This window comes from Pararge aegeria, chromosome 23 (assembly GCF_905163445.1).
Source record: "Pararge aegeria chromosome 23, ilParAegt1.1, whole genome shotgun sequence".
Lineage (NCBI taxonomy): Eukaryota > Metazoa > Arthropoda > Insecta > Lepidoptera > Nymphalidae > Pararge > Pararge aegeria.
Genome location: NC_053202.1, coordinates 10,780,136 through 10,801,647, shown reverse-complemented (window position 1 = coordinate 10,801,647; position 21,512 = coordinate 10,780,136). Strand labels below are relative to the sequence as shown.

The 21,512-nt window shown below is 37.3% G+C and overlaps 1 protein-coding gene across 1 annotated transcript; it reads right to left on the bottom strand.

The window, feature by feature from the left end:
- Positions 1-879: 879 nt before the first annotated feature.
- On the bottom strand, positions 880-21,329 carry LOC120634253 (melanotransferrin). Its single transcript, XM_039904731.1, has 16 exons — positions 21,152-21,329; positions 20,265-20,461; positions 19,683-19,805; positions 18,698-18,859; positions 16,943-17,076; positions 16,052-16,218; positions 14,820-14,964; positions 13,093-13,302; positions 11,468-11,567; positions 9,593-9,775; positions 8,082-8,252; positions 7,096-7,265; positions 5,301-5,444; positions 3,674-3,861; positions 2,198-2,357; positions 880-1,404 (listed from the first exon to the last, which is right to left on the bottom strand). Exons 1-16 carry the CDS (start codon positions 21,189-21,191, stop codon positions 1,134-1,136), a joined length of 2,565 nt encoding a protein of 854 aa, XP_039760665.1. The 5' UTR covers positions 21,192-21,329; the 3' UTR covers positions 880-1,133.
- Positions 21,330-21,512: the final 183 nt, after the last annotated feature.

Genomic DNA, 21,512 nt, shown 5'->3' with positions numbered 1-21,512 from the left:
ACTAGGAAACATATAATAGTATAGATAATATATACCATAGGCAGTGGGGGAAATTGAGAGGGAAAGATATTAGAAGAAAGTAGGACGAAATTAGAGATTTGTCTACAACAAAATAGCTACCATTGGGGATTAATAAAAAACAAAATATAATTCAAAGTATATTGTTGAGTAAAAAATAAATTGTTAAGAGATTCATATGGACGGAATACATTGTTTAAAAAATAAAGCTTTACAAAAACTCAGTGTACAAAACGCATAACTTAAGTAACATACAAGTAATCTTTTAATTAACTTATAATAATATATAGTTCTAAATATAAGTATGAGGCAGAAATTCCTTTCATACCCTTGGCTGGGCTAACACATCTACTCACCAGACGTTTTAGACAGTTGAAATATGCTTTTTATAATTGACATTTTTAAATATCGGGTCCGAAACCATACAAAAGGTACACATAGTACCAATAGGGACATTTTATATCCTATTAGTGAACGTGAATTGAAACGTTTACGCAAAACTAGATTCTATATATCATTAAAACTTAAAGCTGCTAAAGGATTTGCTGCCAGTATTTTTTTTTAAACATAATTAATGGCTCATAATAAATCAATCTAGTAGTTTCAGTAGGTATGAAACTATTTCGAATTTCATTAGTAAACTAATTTACATTTTTTACCTGACTTTTGATAGGTTGGTACTTGGTGTATAAAACATATATTATTGAACTTAACTTTTTTATACTTATTCTAAGGTGCTTAATAAACTTATATATAATACTTAAAGTTTTGGATGGAATGGTTAAAAATTACAAAATATATTGACATTGACAATAAAAAAGTCACAATAAATATCAATTACATAAAAACAAAAATGTGGTTATATTTTTTTGAACCGAATACGGTAGGGGTGTATATGTATTAAATACATATTAACCAATATTTCTGAACTTAATTTAATTCTTATTTTAAGGCACTTAATTTGGATGGAATAGTTCATTAGTACAATCCGCGATACCCGTAAAGCAACTTTATGAATTGAAACATACATACTGGCTTATAAGAAATAATAGTAGCCGATCACGCGGAATGTGCAGCCAAACTGCAATTATTTCTTTCACCCGATAGTCTGTCTTTTAACGTAACAAAACCAATATAAATAATGTAAGAGCAATTAAATGTCCAAAGACACCGGATTTGAAACCTTCCGACAAAAAGTCCGGGTCCGAAGCGATGTAGTACGAAGCTTGTGGCGCGTCACACGAGACGATCCTCGCCGCGCGTATTAGAGCTTTTCCCGCAACCAATTCGGCGGATCTCTTGCTGTGTGGCAGCGGCTTTAGGCGGACCGCTGCGTCGCTGAAGATGAGGTCTGAGTACGGCGGATGGGACAAGAACATGCTGAAGCTAGAATTAAATACATAAAAAAAAACTTTATTGCACACGAAAAAAAATAGAAATTAAAAAAAAATAACAAAGGTACAAGTAATTTAAATTTGTTAAACAAATGCCGCCTTATCACTTATAGTGATTTCTTCCAGGCAACCATTTTAAGGAATTGACTCGCATATGAAATGTTTTAGCGGTGCGTAAAGTACTAAAAATATACATAACATATTAATAATTACAAAAACAGTACATATATAAAATAAACTGATACCATAATATTAACGGTAGAGAACATAAATGTAGAATAAATACACATATATAATATCAATATGTTTTTATTGATTTACTTTTTATGATTAGATTGAAACTGCAATGTTTCCTACTAGGTTCCGAAATTTATATATGTTTTTTAACTTATATATTTCTTAATATAAGAATGATATAAAAGGCATATATATTAATTACAGCATCGGCGATGTGAGAATCGTAGCTCAGGGGTAATTATTTCGGTTACAAAATTGATATTTACAAAAATTTATATGTTATGTATTTTAATATAAAACTGATATTTACAAACTTTATATGTTATGTATTTTAATATAAAACTGATATTTACAAAGTTTGTATGTTATGTATTTTAATAAAAAATTGATATTTCCTTCAAGTGTAGGTAAAAACGCGAAGTGTGTATTGTCGTAGTATATTTATTTATTTATTTTGTTTATTTGATTAAAAATTAAAATTATTCAGAAATGGGATAGATTGCCAGTTTGGATCCCAATAAAAGTAAAAAAAAAGAAAAAATAATTACCTGAACTCGTCAGCGGTTGTGGCGCCGTAGAACTGCTGCGCGTACACCATGAGGTTGGAGTACGTGTCCAGCTCCGTGTGGTTAGCCCGCCCCATCAGAACGGAGCCCGGGACTCTACCCAGATTGCAGTGCTTGTATTCGTGCATCTTAGCGCGGGTTCCTGGTAGAATTAAAAAAAAAAAATTATTACAAGTTAGTTCTTGACTGCAATCTCACCTGGTGGTAAGTGATGATGCAATCAAAGATGGCAGCGGGCTAACCTGCTAAGGGAGTGTGGCAGTTATATCCCTAATATTTTTCTACGCGACATCGCAACGTAACACTAAATCGGTTAGCCACGGCCAAAGCCTCCCACTAGACAGGACCAGAGAAAATTCAGAAATTATAAATTCCCAAATTGTCTTTGCCGGGAATCGAACCCGGAACCGCCTACTTAAATTCACAGCGCTAAAGTGACTTGATTATGACGGTATTTTTTTTAAAAGCAAAGGAGCCATCTAGTTGAGAGCCAGCGGCGATCGTTTCACGCAGAAAAAAAAAAGACTTGAATATGAACTTAATTCGATCAGCTGTTTCGAGATTTCTAAATATTTTTTTAATTTATATTATTTCGCTTGGTAATATTTTAGTTACTGTAGATCAAATATACTAAAGAGTAAACAACATTTACAAAAATCAAGTACCTATGTATGTTTGTAGTGTCTCTATCAAACCACTACCACAATCAAGTTACATTCGGAAAAATTGACTCGTCTAATTTTAACAACGCGCAAAATAAGTGTATACCTTATGCTATAAGATATTTACAAAAACTAGCGGACCCGCGCGACTTCGTCCGCGAATGAGCCGACTTAAAACGAATACTCGTATGTTGACGCGGACTGTTTTATAGAACTTTAAAGAAACAACAATTCCGATATACTTACTACATACTTCCGTCGTTTGGCGTAACGTTTACCGTTCACGCATCTCACGCATCAGAATCTCTCAAAAAGAATATTTTTGCAGTTTTTGCCCAATTAAATTAGATTTCAAATAATATTTTAAGATTCCAATATAAATGAATCCTAGCTAGATCGATTTATCGCCCCCGAAACCCCCTGTATACTAAATTTCATGAAAATCGTTGGAGCCGATTCCGAGATTCCAATTATATATATACAAGAGTTGCTCGTTTAAATATATAAGATTAATAAGTTTAAAGAAACTTGGACCTTTGACGTTTAAAATCTTAATTTTTATTTAATTTAATTTTTATTTTATAATAATTGAATTTCAATTTAATTTTAATTCTATTTTATATAAAATTGTAACCTTATTAATTAGGAAAATATTTTAAGGAAAAGCAAACGCTGTGAAAACCTGTAATAAGCTGAGCATTCACTTAGCTCACAACCTAGAATCTTGGACAAGAAAAAATGTATTAGCTGTTGGTAAAAAAATAAACATAAAAAAAATACTGTAGTGTAAACCCACCATCCGGGCACAGTAGCTGAAGGTCGTCGGGCAGCAAGTCTCGGGCCCACCACTCGCGTCGCCGCCCGCCGCTCACCTCGTGCGGTGCGGTGTGGCGGACGAACGCCACATCGCCACCCCCCTCCACCATGCAGCGGACGGCGCCCACGTGGCCGTAGTAGTCTTCACTGGCGTCACGACGGCAGCGACTACCATTATCATTATCATTTTCATCATCATCTTTATCATCTTTATCATTTTCATCATCATATCAACACATTGCCGGCCCACAGCAGAGCACTAGTCTCCTCTCGGAATGAAAAGGTTTCATGTTATATCATGTTTACACAATAGTTGGTAAATTTAAAATTGGGGAATTAATAATTTCAGAATTTTACACATGGATCTGGAAGGCTACGGCCGTGGCTAGTTACCTGCCTAGCGGTAAAGCCGTTCCGCCAAGCAATTCAGCGTTCCGGTACGATTTTGCATCGAAACTCAGGGTTTAGCTCGAATATAACTGTGATACCCCTATATTATTCTGCTACCATCGTAAGACTGCATTATAACTCAGCAGCAGATGATATTGCAGTCAAGGGCTAACCTGTTAGGGAGTATGGCAGTTACATTTAACCGATAACCCTCTTCAGTTTCCACGCTTCCAGTTTCACGTCTTATTCGGTAAAATAGAAGAAGAAGAATAAGTCTTTATTGCACATACAAATATAAAACCAGGTTAACAAAAAAAAAAACGATAATATACGCAAAGGCGGCCTTATCGCTTGAAGCGATCTCCTCCAGACAACCTTTGGTTGAAGAAACATTTTAGAGAAAACGGGATAGGGCAATACTTAAATTGTGCTAGTTATAAACGTTACATATACAATACATACTAATAACTACATATATGTATATATAAGATATATAAATATCAATATATAAACTTAAATACATATTACTATTTAAACATACACATAAAATACATAGATATTTTGCTACATACTAGACAGGAAATAGTCTTTTAACCGCGATTTAAAGATATTTAATGATTTGGACTGTCTTATATCCCTTGGCAGGTCATTCCATAAATTAACCACCTTTACCTTAAAAGAATTGCCATACGCCAATGAACGACTAGCAGGAACGTGTAACAAGTTGTCATTTCAAAAGTAGTAAGATAGTTACTAGCCACAACCAAATTCAAAATTCAAATTCAAATTCATTTATTTCAAGTAGGCCTACATTATGAGCACTTTTGAAAATTCAAGTATGTATGTTTGTAGTGACTCTACCACCGGTTCGGAAAGCAGATTCTACCGAGAAGAGCCGGCAAGTTGCTCTTTTCCAACATCAACATTTACAATCATTTTACTATCTTGCGGGAGATGAGAGCGAGGCTGGCTGCTTCAAATCTACCTTATCATTGAGGAATTCATCAAATGTATAATAACCTCGCTGTACTAGATGAGTTTTTACACATTTTTTAAATGTATGCATTGCCAGATCTGAGAAAAATGAGAAAATTGAGAAACCGAACCCTCGATCTCCAGCTTAAAATCATAGAGCTCACCGTTGCGCCAAGGAGGTCGTCAACTTGTAGTGGCATTGCCTTGGTCTTGGTTAGTGAAAACGGGGATTCAAGTCTTACCGGTAGGCGGCGCCATGGCACAGGTGGCAAAGGTTGTCGTGAGGCACGGTGCCCGCGTCCACGTACTCGCTGCTGAGGGCACCAGGAGCGCATGACTTGGTGAAGTACTGAGCCGCGGCGTGAGCGCCGTCGCAGCCGTACGACCTAAGAGCAGGTTATACTTGTAAATGAAAACAGAAATAATACCTCACGGGCAATAATAATAATAATCAGACATAATCGATTAGCCAGGATAGTTCATCAACAACTTGCTATCGCCATGTTTTGAAGGGCGTGATTGCCGGTGTGATAACAGGTACATGAGGCTTAGAACCTACGTCTCAAATTGATGGACACAGGGCGGCGTGTTGCAGGACGTGCTCTTTGCATGCCCTGTGAACGGTTGCTCTGTTTAGGCGATGGTTCTTTTTTCGCTTAATGTCTTTATATTGACACAATTATATAGGTGTACATATATATATGTCGGCAGGGGGGGTCGGACATGATAAATTAAAAGAAGCGGATAAGTCAGGAAAATAGTCTTTGTAACTCTATGAAATGAAATGAAGTTATAATCACTTAGTTAATAATAACTAACCACTACTTCAATGAAGATAGTAATTATGCGAGATGGTTATCAACTATTAATTGTGGCTACTAATTCTAATTTATAGTTGGGAATAATAATTAATTCGTTTACCACAAATTAATTATCCAAAGAGTCTAGGATAAGCTACTAGCAGGGTACATCATGTGCACCGTGCTACGCCAGAGCCAAGACTCGCCACTGTAGTTTCGGTCTTTATATACGGATCATAACGACTTGAGTAGTAGGTGAGTGGGGATAATGAACAACGCGCCAGGTGGCGAGAGCGGTGCACGTGTTGTTTACAGATTTCTTGCCGGCGCCGTCATATATATATATATACACATATATTATTGGCGTGATGTTGGCCACGCCCCCTTGCTTTGCAGTTTCGTTACAATATATATATATTGCGAGACAAGGGGGCCGTGCGCGGGTAGCCTCTCGACGGCGCAGAGCGCCATCTCTCACTTTTACTTGGACGGTCGGACTGTGCAGACGTGTTAGGAATTTACATTAATCATTTGATCTATTAAATCTTGTAATCAATTAAAACAATAAAAGTTGTTTTCTATCCGTTTATTTTTTTATTTAGATCAGCTTCAGGTCTTTAATCTCTATCCCTACTTAATATTATAAACGTGAATGTAAGTTTTTTTATTACGCTTTCACGCAATAACTACTTAACCGATCATCATGAAACTTTCGAAACATATTCTTGGAGGTAATAGAAGTAATATAGAATACTTTTTATCCCGAAATTAAGCTCAGTTCCTTTGGGAGAGGTGATGAAAAAGTTTGACGATTTTACAAAAGGACTATATAAAAAATGTTAGAAATGCTCTTCGTTAACCTTTAGCATATAAATCAACTAACAATGCGATTTTGATGCCTCCTATAACGATTACTATAACGATTTTTTGTAAGTGATAGGAGGAGCTGAGACTGGTCAGACATTTCTTTTCAGATATTGTTTATGCGAATCGATTTTTATATACAACATAAACATTTCAGTACAACTACACCTAAATTAAATGTCCATGTGTCTCAAAGAACAAAAACAAACGCAGACGAAGTCGCGGGCAACAGCTAGTAATATATATATTTTCTATTAGTTTAGTCATGTGTTTTTTTATAATTCGATTTGGGTATTTTTTATTTTAATTACTATTATTATTTTATTTCATTTATTGTCCAATTTTCTGATAACGTAATTGAAATTATTCTTACCGAATCCATCCATTAGAGATGAGGTAAGCGAGCGGGTAGATCCACCCGGCAGCCATGCCAATGCCAGTGTGGCAAGAGTTCTTGCCGCGCAGGTACGTCAGATCCGTATCCGGGTCTTGCTCTTTGGCCACCGCCACGGCGTAGTACCAATTGTTGCCGCTCGAGTACACCTTTAATGCATTTATAGTTCATAAGATATATGAACGTTTTCACTAACGACGAATATGATAGAAAAGTAATCAAAGAAGATTCCTAGGCATACATTAACCTTAACGTCGATTTTTATTTGACAACTCATATAACTTAACTTGTCTATGATTCTCAGAAAAGGTTAAGGTTATTATAAAAAACCGTATTTATATTTTTTTTTATCTGTCTGTTTTTTTTTTACTACGACAATACACACTTCGCCATCTAGATACTGATAAATAATTTATTTAATTAATAATATACATAAATATGTATAATACATATAAACACCCAGACACTGAAAAACATTCATGGTCATCACACAAATATTTTCCAGTAGTGGGAACCGAACCCACAGCCTTGGAATCAGAAAGGTCCACTGCGCCAATCGGCCGTCAAACTTTACATGTTTAAAAGTTGCCTAAAAATTACGAACCACCGAATCGGTGTCAAAACTTTAGATGGCGCCTAACGTCCATAGTCATCATCTAGTTGTTGGTGAAACGTTTTTTCTTTACGCATCACACATCATAAGGCCGGATGCCTGATTGAGTCTTTTCCTAGGTTTAGTGTAAACTTACATTATTGTTTTTGCATACAAAACATTGTAAAATAGCATTTTTTGTACTTAAAAATAATTAAATATTTATATAATATTTGTATTTCATCAAATTTAGTAATTTATTTATATTTACACTAAATTATCAGTAAAAGTAGAGCCGCCATGCTTGTTTCCGCCGCCAAGCAGTAAAATCTACCTGTCAAAAAAAAGAGCATTACGGACGGGGTATACTCACCTCCTGCATGAAGGGTACGAGGCGGTGTCTGTACGCCGCGTGTAGCATGTCCGCCGCGTCGAATATCGCGAAGTCGCTGGTGCCCTCAGCGATCGCTCGCTCGCAGTGCCGTGCGCTGTGTGCCCGCCAGCACACCAGTGTGGGCGACAGGAACGCGGCCTTCATCGCAACCTGCATCAATATACTCCGGCTCATCAATGTATGGAGAGATTTGTCAGTTTTACTGTCAAACTAGCAGAAAACTGAGTAATCGAGTACTACCAAGTATTGAGTAACGAACGCGGCCTTAATTCCTACCAGTATTGATATACAACGACACATCGATGTTTGGAGCGATTTGACAGGTTTACTGTCAAATTAGCAAACTGAGTAAACGAGTACCACCGAGTATTAAATAACGAATGCGGCCTTATTTACCACCTGCATTAATATACACCGGCACATGAATGTATGTAGAGATTTTTTTGCTATTTTACAAAATAGCAAAAAAAAAAGAGTAAACGAGCTACAAGACGTCTACCTCACTTGTGCAGTGGTCTTGTAAGTGGTGGTAGTACGCCACCTGAATTAATGTACGCCGGCACATCGATGTATGGAGAATTTGACAGGTTTACTGTAAAACTAACAAAAAGCGTTTATCGCTACCTGCATTTATATACACTGGCTTATCAATGTATGGGGAGATTTGACAGATTTATTGTCAAATTTACAAAAAACTGAATAAACGAGTACTACCGAGTACTAAGTAACAAACGCGGCCTTATTTACCACCTGCATTAATATACTCGTACATCGGCACATGAATGTATGGAGAGATTTGACAGGTTTACTGTCAAATAAGCAAAAAAACTGTGTAATCGAGTACTACGGAGTACTGAATAATGAACACGGCCTTCATCGCCACCTTCATTAATATACACCGACACATCAATGTTTGGAGAGATTTGACAGGTTTACTGTCAAATTAGCAAAAAAAACTGAGTAACAGAGTACTACCGAGTACTAAGTAACAAACGCGGGCTTATTTACCACCTGCATTAATATACACCGGCACATGAATGTATTGCATGCTATGCGAAGTGTTGCTTCTTTATACGCGATGGTTTCCCACTTACCTATACTATAAAATAATATTATTTATGTATGTCTCCCTTCAGACTGGAACACAGCATTGCAATAATGTTGCATAGCGGCAGAAATAAGCACGGTAGTAGTCCATGCCAGTATTTCCGCAACCTTTTTCTCTGTCACTTAACGCTTTGTTACTACTGAAAAATACTATATGTTGGCCTTTTCTTAAATATTAATGTTTAAAAGATTTTATTGACTCATCCTGCACTCTAGAATTAATACTATTAGAGAAATAACTTTACAAAGTTTCATAAAAAATATACAATGACAACTTCTAACGATAGCGATGTGGCCGCCGGATCCCGTTGAAAGATAGGCGTCGGCTACTTCAAAGACTGTACACCCGCGAGTAAAAATACTGTAAATATTGATTAAATTACCCTCATTTTGACACATTTGTCCATCTCAGGTTCGCTTGTGACACACAGAGTTGCCCTCTTGACGGGACAGTCCCGAATGCCCATGACTGCCTTCTCAGCCTGGTCGCCCACGAACTCGTTGTTCAGCAAGTGATTGGCGGCCTGCTGGTCCTCTTTGATTACCCTAAAGTTTATGGTTGCATCCTGCAAATAAAACAAGTACTTAATAGAAAAAACGTGTGTGTACACGCTTTAGAAGTTATACTTCTTTGGCGTAACAGGATAAGAATCTTTACAAAAATGTTATCTTTCGCCTTATTCTACGTTTGCAGAAAAAACGACAATAGAAGAAAGTTATTTAATACAATGAAAGTTTAATTATGAAAATTTCATAAATATACCAAATACATTAAACCAGGTGTTTGAATGGTGGGATCATACTATTGACCGCCCTGTCATTATATTATATTTAGAAATTTCTTATTTAGCCCAACGGCTAAGCCTAGCAATTCAAAGGGGCAATAGCGATAGCATTTTGGGTACCATGCCCATAAGTGAACAGTTAGACGGCTTATATTTATTGTAAATATTAATATTAGTTTGTAATTATTATTTCCCTAGAAAAATATTTTTTTTCTTGGTTAAACATCACAAAAAAAAACTAATTCTACATAATTAAAGAAATGGACATAATAAACTTAATTAAATTTCGAATACTGAAAGATTCATTATCGGACAACCAATTTTCACTGAACATTAAAATTTGAGATTTTTGTACAATTGCATCAATTAAATCACCGGAATGAGCCCGCAGACTTTGGCAATTGTAAGTGTCACTGTCAAACCTTATAGCTAACTTCAGGGTGTCGGATTTATGTGACGGTGCGCGCGCGCATCGTAAATATTTACTCTCATCATTTTCCCTAACGCGCCAAAAGAAGTATAACTTCAAAAAGATATTGAAAGCATATTTTGACTACAGCAAAGAGCTGTGCGAACGATATATAAGCTTGGATCACGCGAATCGCTTCGTGCTAAACAAATAGGTATACTCACAGAAGCTTCGCAATATATTTATAATAATATAGTATTTGTGAGATAAACTATTTTTCTTAATAAACAAAAAGTTGATATATTTCTAGTTGGTAGGACTTCTACTGCACTAGCACTTTCAGGGGGCCGAGTTCGAATCCCAGCACGCAACTCTAACATTTCTAAGTTATGTGCGTTTTAAGCGATTAAAATATCACTTGCTTCAACGGTGAAGGAAAACGTCGTGAGGAAACCTGCATGCCTGAGAGTTCTCCATAATGTTCTCAAAGGTGTGTGGAGTCCGCCAATCCGCACTGGACCAGCGTGGTGGACTACTGCCTTAAACTCTTCTCATTGTTGAGACCCGTGCTCTGTAGTGGCCCAGTAATGGCCGTAATGATGATGAAGAATGCAAACATCCAGAAAGCGTAGCTTGTGTTACGGGTACTAAGATAACTAACTAAGGTAAAAACACTAATAAGAAATTATAAAAAAATTCTTGTTTCAAACGTAGATCGTAATCCATTGTAATATGGACCTTTAAAAAAGTAGATCGAAACTGCAACGTTTCCTACTAGATGACGTTACAGTCGCTATAAGACTGATGTGAAAGGCATATACTAATTTCGGCATCGACGGTGGGAGAGCCGTAGCTTAATTGGATAAAGCGCTCAGGCCGCGATTGCCAGAGAGTCGCAGGTTCAAATCCTGTCGGTTCCGAAAATTTTTATATGCATTTAAAATTTATAAAAATTGCTAATTCCTCAAGTGTAGGTAAAAACACTAATAAAAAATTATAAAAGTTATTAATGAATAATAAACCTAATTTTTTCTTTCTTTCATAGAAAAATGCAAGCGAAATACCTGTAATAAAAGATCCGTAGTGTCACCCGATTTGAACAGTTGGAACGGCAACTCGATCGGACGTCCCGATGGATCCAAGCGGGCTTTGAAAGGCGATAAGCTGTAAAGAATTCAACGTTCGTCATCTGCAAGCCCATGTCCAATGTCCCATTCATTGCTGGGCAAAAGCTCATTTTATCGCTGTTTACGCATTATTCAAATTTCCCGCCACAAAGTCGCACCAATATCATCACCATCAAGCCATTACCGGCCCACTACAGAGCACGAGTCTCCACAATGAGAAGGGGTCAAGGCCTAAACCCACCACGCTGGCCAAGTGCGGATTGGTGGAGTAGCGCACCAATATACAACGTGTAAATAAACAGGCTTTAGAGGTACGTTATATTCAGACTCTGAGACTTATCAGTCAAACCGAAACGCTAATTGTTATTGAGTAAACCACTGCCATAGTTTTTACGGAAATAAATCAGATACAGCCCTAACATCACATGCAAAATTGAAATCATGTGACACCTGTCACTACTACTAGGCACGCGTCGCGTAGCGTAGGTACTATGCACGTGTCGGTCTTTTATCTAATTAAAATTAACATTATTCCCGCCTTATCGACTATGGATGAAAATTAGGTATTTATGTTATATATTTTATTTATATTTATATGTAATATATTTTATTTATATATTTGCATAATTTTAAATATTATTTATTGCACCACCTACCTCTTTTCTATGTTTTTTCCTTTTAGGCCATTGGTTGCCTGGAAGAAATCGCTATGTAGCGATAAGGCCACCAAATTGTACTCTCTTGATATGTATTTATATCTCTGTAACTACTTTTTTTCTTTACTTACTTTACAAAAAGTCTTGTTTTGCAAATTGAAAAATGGAATAATCTTATCAAATTCTCGTTATATCTACAAAGTTTGAACGAAATCAGACCTTTTGAATAGGGTCAAAATCAAGTCCAAATGAGTCTTATGAAATTAAGCTTAATTTGCTAAAGTCTGCGAAAAACAGGAGAATCTGTATGGTGTGATTCATAATTTCTACAATGCTTATACTCAACACCAAACAGATCTTCGGCAATGTAACCTCTACGCACGTTTCGCTATAAACCGGAGCATCCTCAGGAGATGTTGACTTTACAAAAAATAATTGTCATAACTTAACAATTATGATGAGAATGCTTTTCGCGGAGTATAGCAAATTAAGCTTAATTTTCATAATATATCAAGGATTTCCGAAAAGTAACGCCTGCTTCTAGTCATTATCTAAAAAAGTTCGTGACAAACACACATACATTAGAAGCTAATATAAAGCGTGTATAAATAAATAAATATACTACGACAATACACACATCGCCATCTAGCCCCAAAGTAAGCGTAGCTTGTGTTATGGGTACTGAGACGACTGATGAATATTTCTATAAATAATATACATAAATACTTATATATACAGATAAACACCCAGACACTGAAAAACATTCATGTTCATCACATAAATATTTTCCAGTTGTGGGAATCGAACCCACGGCCTTGGACTGAGAAAGCAGGGTCGCTGCCCACTGCGCCAGTCGGCCAGTCGTGTATAAAACTCCTTTAAGAGTAATTTTACTTTAAAACTCACCCTTCTTGTTTGTTGTCGAACTGTCGACTGTTGTCTACGGTCTGGTCAGGTCTGTAGGGGTCGTAGTAACGCTGCGAAGGTGGAGTGGTGGAAGTGACCAGGTTGCCGTACGGGTCGCGAGCTTGGAAGTCCAGGGTGCGGTTGGAAATCTTGTTCAGAGGGTTCGGTTCTCCGTATAGCTCCAGAAATTTGAGCAGGAGATTTTGGTATCTGTAATATAAATTAATACATTATAATAGTTTATCTTGTACTAGCTGTTGCCCGCGACTTCGTCTGCGTTTGATTTTGTTTTTAAAGTATTCTGTATCGCTAAGCCTTAAATGAGGGGTTTGCTACTGCCCGCTGATGAGTTATGTCCTCTATCTCCAACCACATTCATCAGATCTACACAAAGTTTGGACAAAATTAAACACATATTATAACCTGTATAGTACAAAAATAATTATTTAAATCGGTTATAATTTGTCGGAGTTATGGTGTTAAATCGTCAAACACTTTCATCCCCTCTCCCAAAGGAACCGAGCTTAATGTCGAGATAAAAGGTATTACTTCTAATACTTCCAAGAATATGTGTACAAAGTTTCATGAAGTTCGGTTAAGTGGTTTTTGGGTGAAAGCGTAACAAACAAACTTACATTGACATTTATAATATTAGTAGGGATAGGGATAGGGAAGTAGGGATAGTGATAGGGATAGGGATATCTTAACCTATGCTGGACATAGATAGACTTCCACCAAGAGAGGGAGATCCCAATGTCCATCGATCTTCCGACCTGTAGATTTCCTCAGCTTACTATCACTTTGGTGAACTAAAGGTGTGCGGAGTCCACCAATCCGCAATGGGCCAGCGTGGTGGACCTACGGCCTTTGGTGGACTCCACACACCTTTGAGAACATTATGGAGAACTCTCAGGCGCGCAGGTTTCCTCACGATGTTTTCCTTCACCGTTGAAGCAAGTGATACAGTGTAAACTCTTTATAAAGAAACTCAAGGGACTGAGCATTTTTTGTCGTTATAGAGAGTTAGTGTCATATGGAGTGAACAAAAAAACATGGATTGACTTAGTTCAAACCGCTTTCATACGTCACTTTTCTTTTCTCCCTTTTCAATGACATATATCACACAAAATTTAAAAATTAAATTTATAAAGGTATGCATAAAGAAGGAAGATGGCATAAAATGGAAATATCCTTTGCATTTCTGAGTTATATCCAAGATCAAGGGTAGGCAGTGCTTTTGTGCATGTATGAAGTGCACGCCACTGCCACTGGGCTATAGCCGCTTATAGTTATAATCCACGACACAGGTATTCCTAGTGTGGAAATCACAGACTCTATCTGTATTTTTTGGCCTACTTTTTATGTATTTGTTTGAAATAAATGAATGTTTTTCAATTTTTCATAGCCGCTTTGCCATAACACAGTGTAGTTGTCATTAAAAAAAAAAAAAAAAAATTACGACGACAATACATCCATCCATCTAGCCCCAAAGTAAGCGTAACTTGTGTTATGGGTATTAAGATGACTGATGAATATTTTTATGAGTAATATACATAAATACTTAGGATATACATATACACTGAAAAAAATTCATGCTCATCCCACAAACGTTTCCCAGTAGTGGGAAGCGAACCCACGGCCTTGGACTCAGAAAGCGGGGTCGCTGCGAACTGCGCCAATCGGCCGCACATAATACAAAATGGAAGAGTTTTTAAACAATATCTCACTTTTTCCTTTGCTTGACGGTGGCGGCACTGCTCGTGACCACAGCGTCGGCGGGGACGCGGCCCCAGTTACAGCGTTCCCACTCCTGCACCGGCATCCTGGAACCGTCGCGGCAGACCAGCTCGAAGCGGTCCTCTGACACACCACCTGTCACCATACATACGTACAAGGTGCCTATCGCTACTAATATTGTAAATGTGAATGTAAGTTTGTTTGTTACGCTTTCACGCTAAAACTACTAGACCGATCCTCATGAAACTTTGTACACACATCGTTGGAAGTGTTAGAAATAATATAGCATACTTTTTATCCCGAAATTAAGATCGGTTCCTTTGGGAGCGGGGATGAGTGTTTGACGATTTTACACCATAATGCCGACAAATTATAACCGATTTAAATAATTATTTTTTTACTATAGAGGTTATAATGTGTGTTTAATTTCGCCCAAACTTTGGTTGGAGATAGAGGACAGAACTCCACAGCGGACAGTAGCAAACCCCTCATTTAGCGATACTACATACTTTAATTTATTTTAGATCTAAAACTAAATTTTATGCCACATTAAAATAAACGCAATTCAAACGCAGACGAAGTCGCGGGCAAAAGCTAGTAAACAATAAATAAATATACTACGACAATACACACATCGCCATCTAGCCCCAAAGTAAGCATAGCTTGTGTTATGGGTACTAAGATGACTGATGAATAATTATATGAATAATATACATAAATACTTCATTGTCCAGTAGTGGGAATCGAACCCACGGCCTTGGCTCAGAAAGCAGGGTCGCTGCCCACTGCGCCAATCGGCCGTCAAAAGTAAAGACAATACATACGTACGATAAGACTTGTATGTAATCCGGAAACCTAAAAGGTTTCTAGTAAACAACTGCCATAGGTTTTACTGAAATAAATCAGATACAGCCCCAACATCACATGCAAAATTAAAATTAAGCGACTCCTGTAACTTTATTAGTTTCGCGTCGGTACTATGCGCGTGTCGATCTTTTATCTCCAATATGGTTGTCACAAGTGAACACTTATAATGTTAAATAAATATGCTTAGTTTAATTTAATATTTTTACTGAGTGATTGCTTATGAAATATACTTATGCACCATTAAACAGTATTTCGTAATTCCGTTACACGTTGTATATACAATTGTGAGAATTTTATGAAAATCTCATAATTTCTCGTCGCTATGGACGTATTCACGTCGAAACGTAGAACTCACCCAATATCCTCTGCGACATCAGCGTGTGTTGGATGGTGGTGTCCCTCACGAAGGCGATCTCCCCCCCACCGTCGGCCAGGAGACATTTTAATGCGCCTTCGTAACCAGCGTGTGGGTCGGCCAGGGTACACCGCACCCCCGCACCACCGGCGCACAGTTTACACAACCTTGGAAGTTAAACGATCACATTATATTTTTATTAGTGTTCTTACCTACACTTGGAGGTGGTGAAAGCGCTCAGGCCGCGATTGCCCGAGAGTCGCAGGTTCAAATCCTGTCGGTTCCGATAATTTTTATATGCATTTAAAATTTATAAGATCACATTATAGATTTTAAACTAAGATTTTCGTGGTTAATCGACATTTCTTAAATATAGTTCCACGATAATATTTTTGGATTTATCGATATTTCGACCCAGTTGCATGGATCGTGGTCTCCCGGGACTCCCTGAGTCCCGTCGTGCGGTGATAGCCTAGTGGATAAGGCTTCGGTTTTTCTATCGTAGAGACCGAGTTCGAGCCCAGAGTTACGTTGTTTATGCTAATTTAAGCAATATATATATCACTTTAAGCACACAGTTTAAACTACCGCAGGAGACAGGGCTTCACACTAATGAAATGTATACGTTTTTCTGATAAAATAAAGATATTATTATATTATTATTACTTGCTTGAAACGGTGAAGGAAAGCATCGTGAGGAATCCTGATGATCCTGAATCATGCCTGAGAGTTCTCCATAATGTTCTCAACGCGGTGTGAAGTCTATCAACCACACTTGGCCAGCGTGGTAGACTACGGCCTGAACCCTTCTACTCTGAGAGGAGACCCGTGTCCTGTACTTGCCCGATAATGGGTTGATGAAGATGAGGTTACAAATCTGAAGCCACTTACTGATCTGGGTTATCTCCAATTGGGTTGTACATGTCCTTCAAGGAGTTGGGTGCGCACGATTCGCCGAAGTACTGTATCGCGGACTTTACGTGGTTATTGCAGTCCGTCACTTTGAGACCGCCCTCTCGCATTAACTGTTATCATCAAATGCAGATTTATTTATACTCTTTATTTGTACACCACTCAGAAAAAGGAGACAAAAAAAAAAGAACAACCACATGAAGAATGAAGCAGGATACAAAACAAAAGGCGGCCTTATCGCTTAGTAGCGACTGCCAGGCAACCTTAGGATTAGGAAAACTAAAAAGAAAAACGCATAAGTGGGGTACACTATTTAGTACATACATACAAATATCTACATACTAATACATAAACCAGACTACACAAATATAACAATACTATTGATGAATATAAAAAATAGATATATTAATACATATTTTAACATACCATAAATACTTTAATATGAGTTTGAGTAGATAAATAAATAATAAGTCGTCTTTACTGAGCGAGATAATGAGCCTTAACAGTATTTTTAAATATGCCCAGTGACTTCGACTGTCTTATGTTCAATGGGAGTGCATTCTACAATTCAGTAGCTTTGACAGTGAACGAATGCTTATAAAACTTCGTTTTGTGGAACGGCATGCTCAAAGTCAGCGTACGACTCGATCTAAGTTCGGACTGCACTCCGAGAAATTTAAACTTCTCCTTAAGATAAGAATGAGTCTTAGGATTAAATAACACGCAGTACAGAAGTGAAAGTACGTGAAGGTCAAGATAATGGATAGATAGAAAAATTGTATTGCAAAGAAAGAGTAAATAAACAATCATTATCTCTGTATAGTAATAAATATGCTTCGAAGCGATGATAGCCCAGTGGGTATAACCTCGACTTCGCTTTCGGGATTCCGAGTTCGAATCCTAGCGAGCACCTCTAACTTTTACATAAAAAAAAACAAAATAAATATACTACGACAATACACACATCGCCATCTAGCCCCAAAGTAAGCGTAGCTTGTGTTATGGGTACTAAGATAGCTGATGAATATTTTTTTATGAATATAATACACATAAATACTTATAATATACGCATAAACACCCAGACACTGAAAAACATTCATGTCCATCACACAAACATTTTCCGGTTGTGGGAATCGAACCCACGACCTTGGACTCAGAAAGCAGGGTCGATGCCCACTGCGCCACTCGGCCGACAAAAGTTATGTGCGGCTTTAAGCAGTTAAAATATCACTGGAGCTATGGTGATACGCTCGACCGTAACAATAGGAAGATCTTCCTCCGAGCGGGTGATCGTGCTCGGGGACCGAGGTCCGAACATTCATTTTTGGAAGTTGTATATATATGCATTCTTCGTAAACACTTCGCTAACGCGATGCAGAATTTTTGTAGCGCCATCTAGTTATGTAATGTGGAGACCGCTACACTTGCTTCAATGGTAAAGGAAATCATCATGGTATGCCTGGAATTGTTACTTCATGGCTTTAACACCTCTCATTTTGGGAGGAGATCCGTGTCCTGTAGTGGGCCACTGCGGTGTTGTTAATTATGACGACGACGATGATGATGATGATGATGATGATGATGATGATGATGATGGTGGTGATGATGATGATGATGATGATGATGATGATGATGATGATGATGATGAAGAAGATGATGATCATTATGATTAATAAACCGTTACGCCTTGTGGCTATAAATGACTCATAATGTTACAGTGCGTCCATCACTCACCACGTGTATAGGCATGACCCATCCTGCCAGAGCGCCCACGCCAGGGAAACAGGCTCTGGCACCCCTCAGGCCGTGCAGTCCACTGCCAGCCTGCACCGCTGGTAGTCCACCCTTTTTGACGACCGCCACTGCATATTGATAGGGCTCTCCGCGACCGTACAGCTGTTTCGGTGACAGTTTAATTTTAATAAATTCAAATTCAAAAATGTTTCATTCATGTAGACCTTATTACAGGCACTTATGAACTGTTCATATCATGTTGCACTAATGTTAGTGATGGTGATAACTGCATTTGTTAACTTAATCTAAAGCTAGGAGGGTTCCAAACGCGCCCTTGTCATAGAAGAGCCCACAACAAACTTAGCCAGGTTTTTTTTTGTTATCACCATCTCACAGTCTAGTTAATGTTGGGATAATAATAATAATAAGTCAATAATCAAGAATGTTGTTATTTCAGTCTATGGTCTTCTCGCTAAAAGCTTCGACCAACATCTTAAGAACAGCTTTTGCTTGGTTGTTGGATCAATGGTTCCTGGGGCATTCAAAAGATGAAAAAAAAAAAGTAGATATAGCTACAATTCTTCTCAAATTATCTAAACTTTTCCAAACATACCACGGTTTGTGACATACATTTCATATTATAATAATTTGATGTTCTGGGTATAGATGTCATTTGAAGGGCCATTACCTCAATCAAATACTATCCCGTTCACTGGCTGTAAGTCCTATCTACAAAGGTTGCCTGTAAAGATTGCTTGCAGCAATAAGGCCGCCTTTGCATGTCTACTTTGTGTACTGTATACTCCTTACTGTTTCTTTTCCTGTATGTTATATGTGAATAAAGTGTTTCTTCTTCTTCTTCTTAGATCTCTAGCTACAGCCCCGACTGATAGATGTAGTGGAGATAAGAATATCACCACTATATCTAGTCTGGTTAGTCTGCTAGTGTGAAAAGGCCTTTTGGCAAATTTTTTTAGTAACATACCTCCTGTATAATTGGCACCAGGGAATGGAACCTTCCAGCAACATACACTTCTCCTGCGTCCAAAGCCAGAAGGGATGCCTCTCCTCTATCTACCCACGTCATACATTCTTCAGTGTCGAAAGCCTATAATAATAATAAAACGTTTAAATTACCTAGAAGTACCTGTGGCAACCCATCTTAACTCATGAACATGCCATTTATTGCTGAGAGAAATTTTATCAAGATCAATGTCAGGTTGTCCCAAACATAGATAACTGACAACAGATACAATATCACATATATAATGGTGGTATAGATAAATAGTGATAGGTTTAGTGGTAGATTTTGCACATATATAGTCTTACCACTTGTTCTTTTTTATACTGGCAAAAATGAGACTGGTAGATAATGTAAAATATAAAAACATTTCTGTTTTGTATAACCAAATAGAAAGGGTGCTCAGCTTGAACAATGCATTAAAAGCGTTTATTTTTAGTTGAGACTGGAGTGAAGTTAAAATGTATAAAAGTTAACTAAAAAGGTTTTAGGATAAGATAAATACTTATTGAACCAATTTTGTATAATATAATTGTGCAGACTTACTTGTTTACATTGTATATCAATATAATCTCGTCCAAACAGCCCCTTGTCTTGCATAGCAGTTTGCGATAGTTTCAGACATTTCTTCTGCTCTAAAACCGAGGTTGTGCACCAAGACACAACATCCTCGCCTTCCACTTTGGGTACTAATACCCCATTTGATAATGTTTCACTTCCAAAATAGTTGGCATTACAAGTTGCTATAAGAAAATAGATAGAATAGGTTAATTGCAACAAAGAAATAAGACATTAAAACATGAAGAAAAAACTGCCCCCATCAGCCCTACTGCAAATCATTTGATGGGGTGTGTGGTATGAATATATATTTTTCTTTTCTGTTTCTTTACTTCCCCTAACTTAGTTCAGTATTTGTCCCAATTATTCTTAGGTTGTTTAGGTTGATTGTCTTAAATGTAATGTCTGATACATTAGACTTAAGACAATTTGTATGTTAGTGAATTCCTCATAATGGTTGCCTGGAAGGAACCACTATAAGTGATAAGGCCGCCTTTGTTACACAAACTTAAATTACTTGTACCTTTGTTCTTTTTTATTTATTTCCGTTTTGTTCATATTAAATAATGAAAGGTCTAGTCATAAAAATAGCCTTGCGGCAAGTCGTGGTCTGTTTAATACACGTATTTCGAACTCAACTGTCGCCTAAATTTAAAATTTGTAGCCATAAGTAAGTTCTAGAGACACATACTTCACATGAGACACTCAATAGTTACAAATCATATTTAACTTTATTTTTGAATTATAGTGATTGTTTACTGAGATAATGGCACTTTAAACATAGTTTTGTTAGTAATTCATGAAGAAATTACTAATCATATTCCGTTTATGAAAGAATCAATGTTTGTTTACATCAAGTAACCTGTATCACTTACGTAGCAGTAATAACAGCAGATAACTTCTGTCGATTCTCATTTTGTTGCTATTTGCACCAATTGTTTCATACAACCTCACTCATTTACACATATTTGTTAGAAAGCTTATAATGCTTTTAAAATAAATAATTTCGGTATTTTTGGACTGTTAGACACACCCAAAGACAAGCAGTGCTACCAACCGGTACACTTTTTTTTGATTTACTCTTTCAGGCAGAGGTATATTACCGTACAGCCATGTCTTGAGTAGCTACTGCCACGAACTCTCTACTACTATTATTCAATACTTAATCCATGCTTGCGCTATGATTGGTTGTTCCTCTGCTGTGACTTTATATGAGATAGTGAGGCTAAAAAATAC

Excerpts from the sequence above, each read along its gene's own strand:
- LOC120634253 (XM_039904731.1), bottom strand. The coding sequence starts at position 21,191 with ATGAGAATCGACAGAAGTTATCTGCTGTTATTACTGCTAC. Across the intron at positions 2,358-3,673 it reads TCAGCTACTGTGCCCGGATG|GAACCCGCGCTAAGATGCAC; the intron begins GTGGGTTTACAC and ends TAATTCTACCAG. Across the intron at positions 1,405-2,197 it reads ACAACCGCTGACGAGTTCAG|CTTCAGCATGTTCTTGTCCC; the intron begins GTAATTATTTTT and ends ATTTAATTCTAG.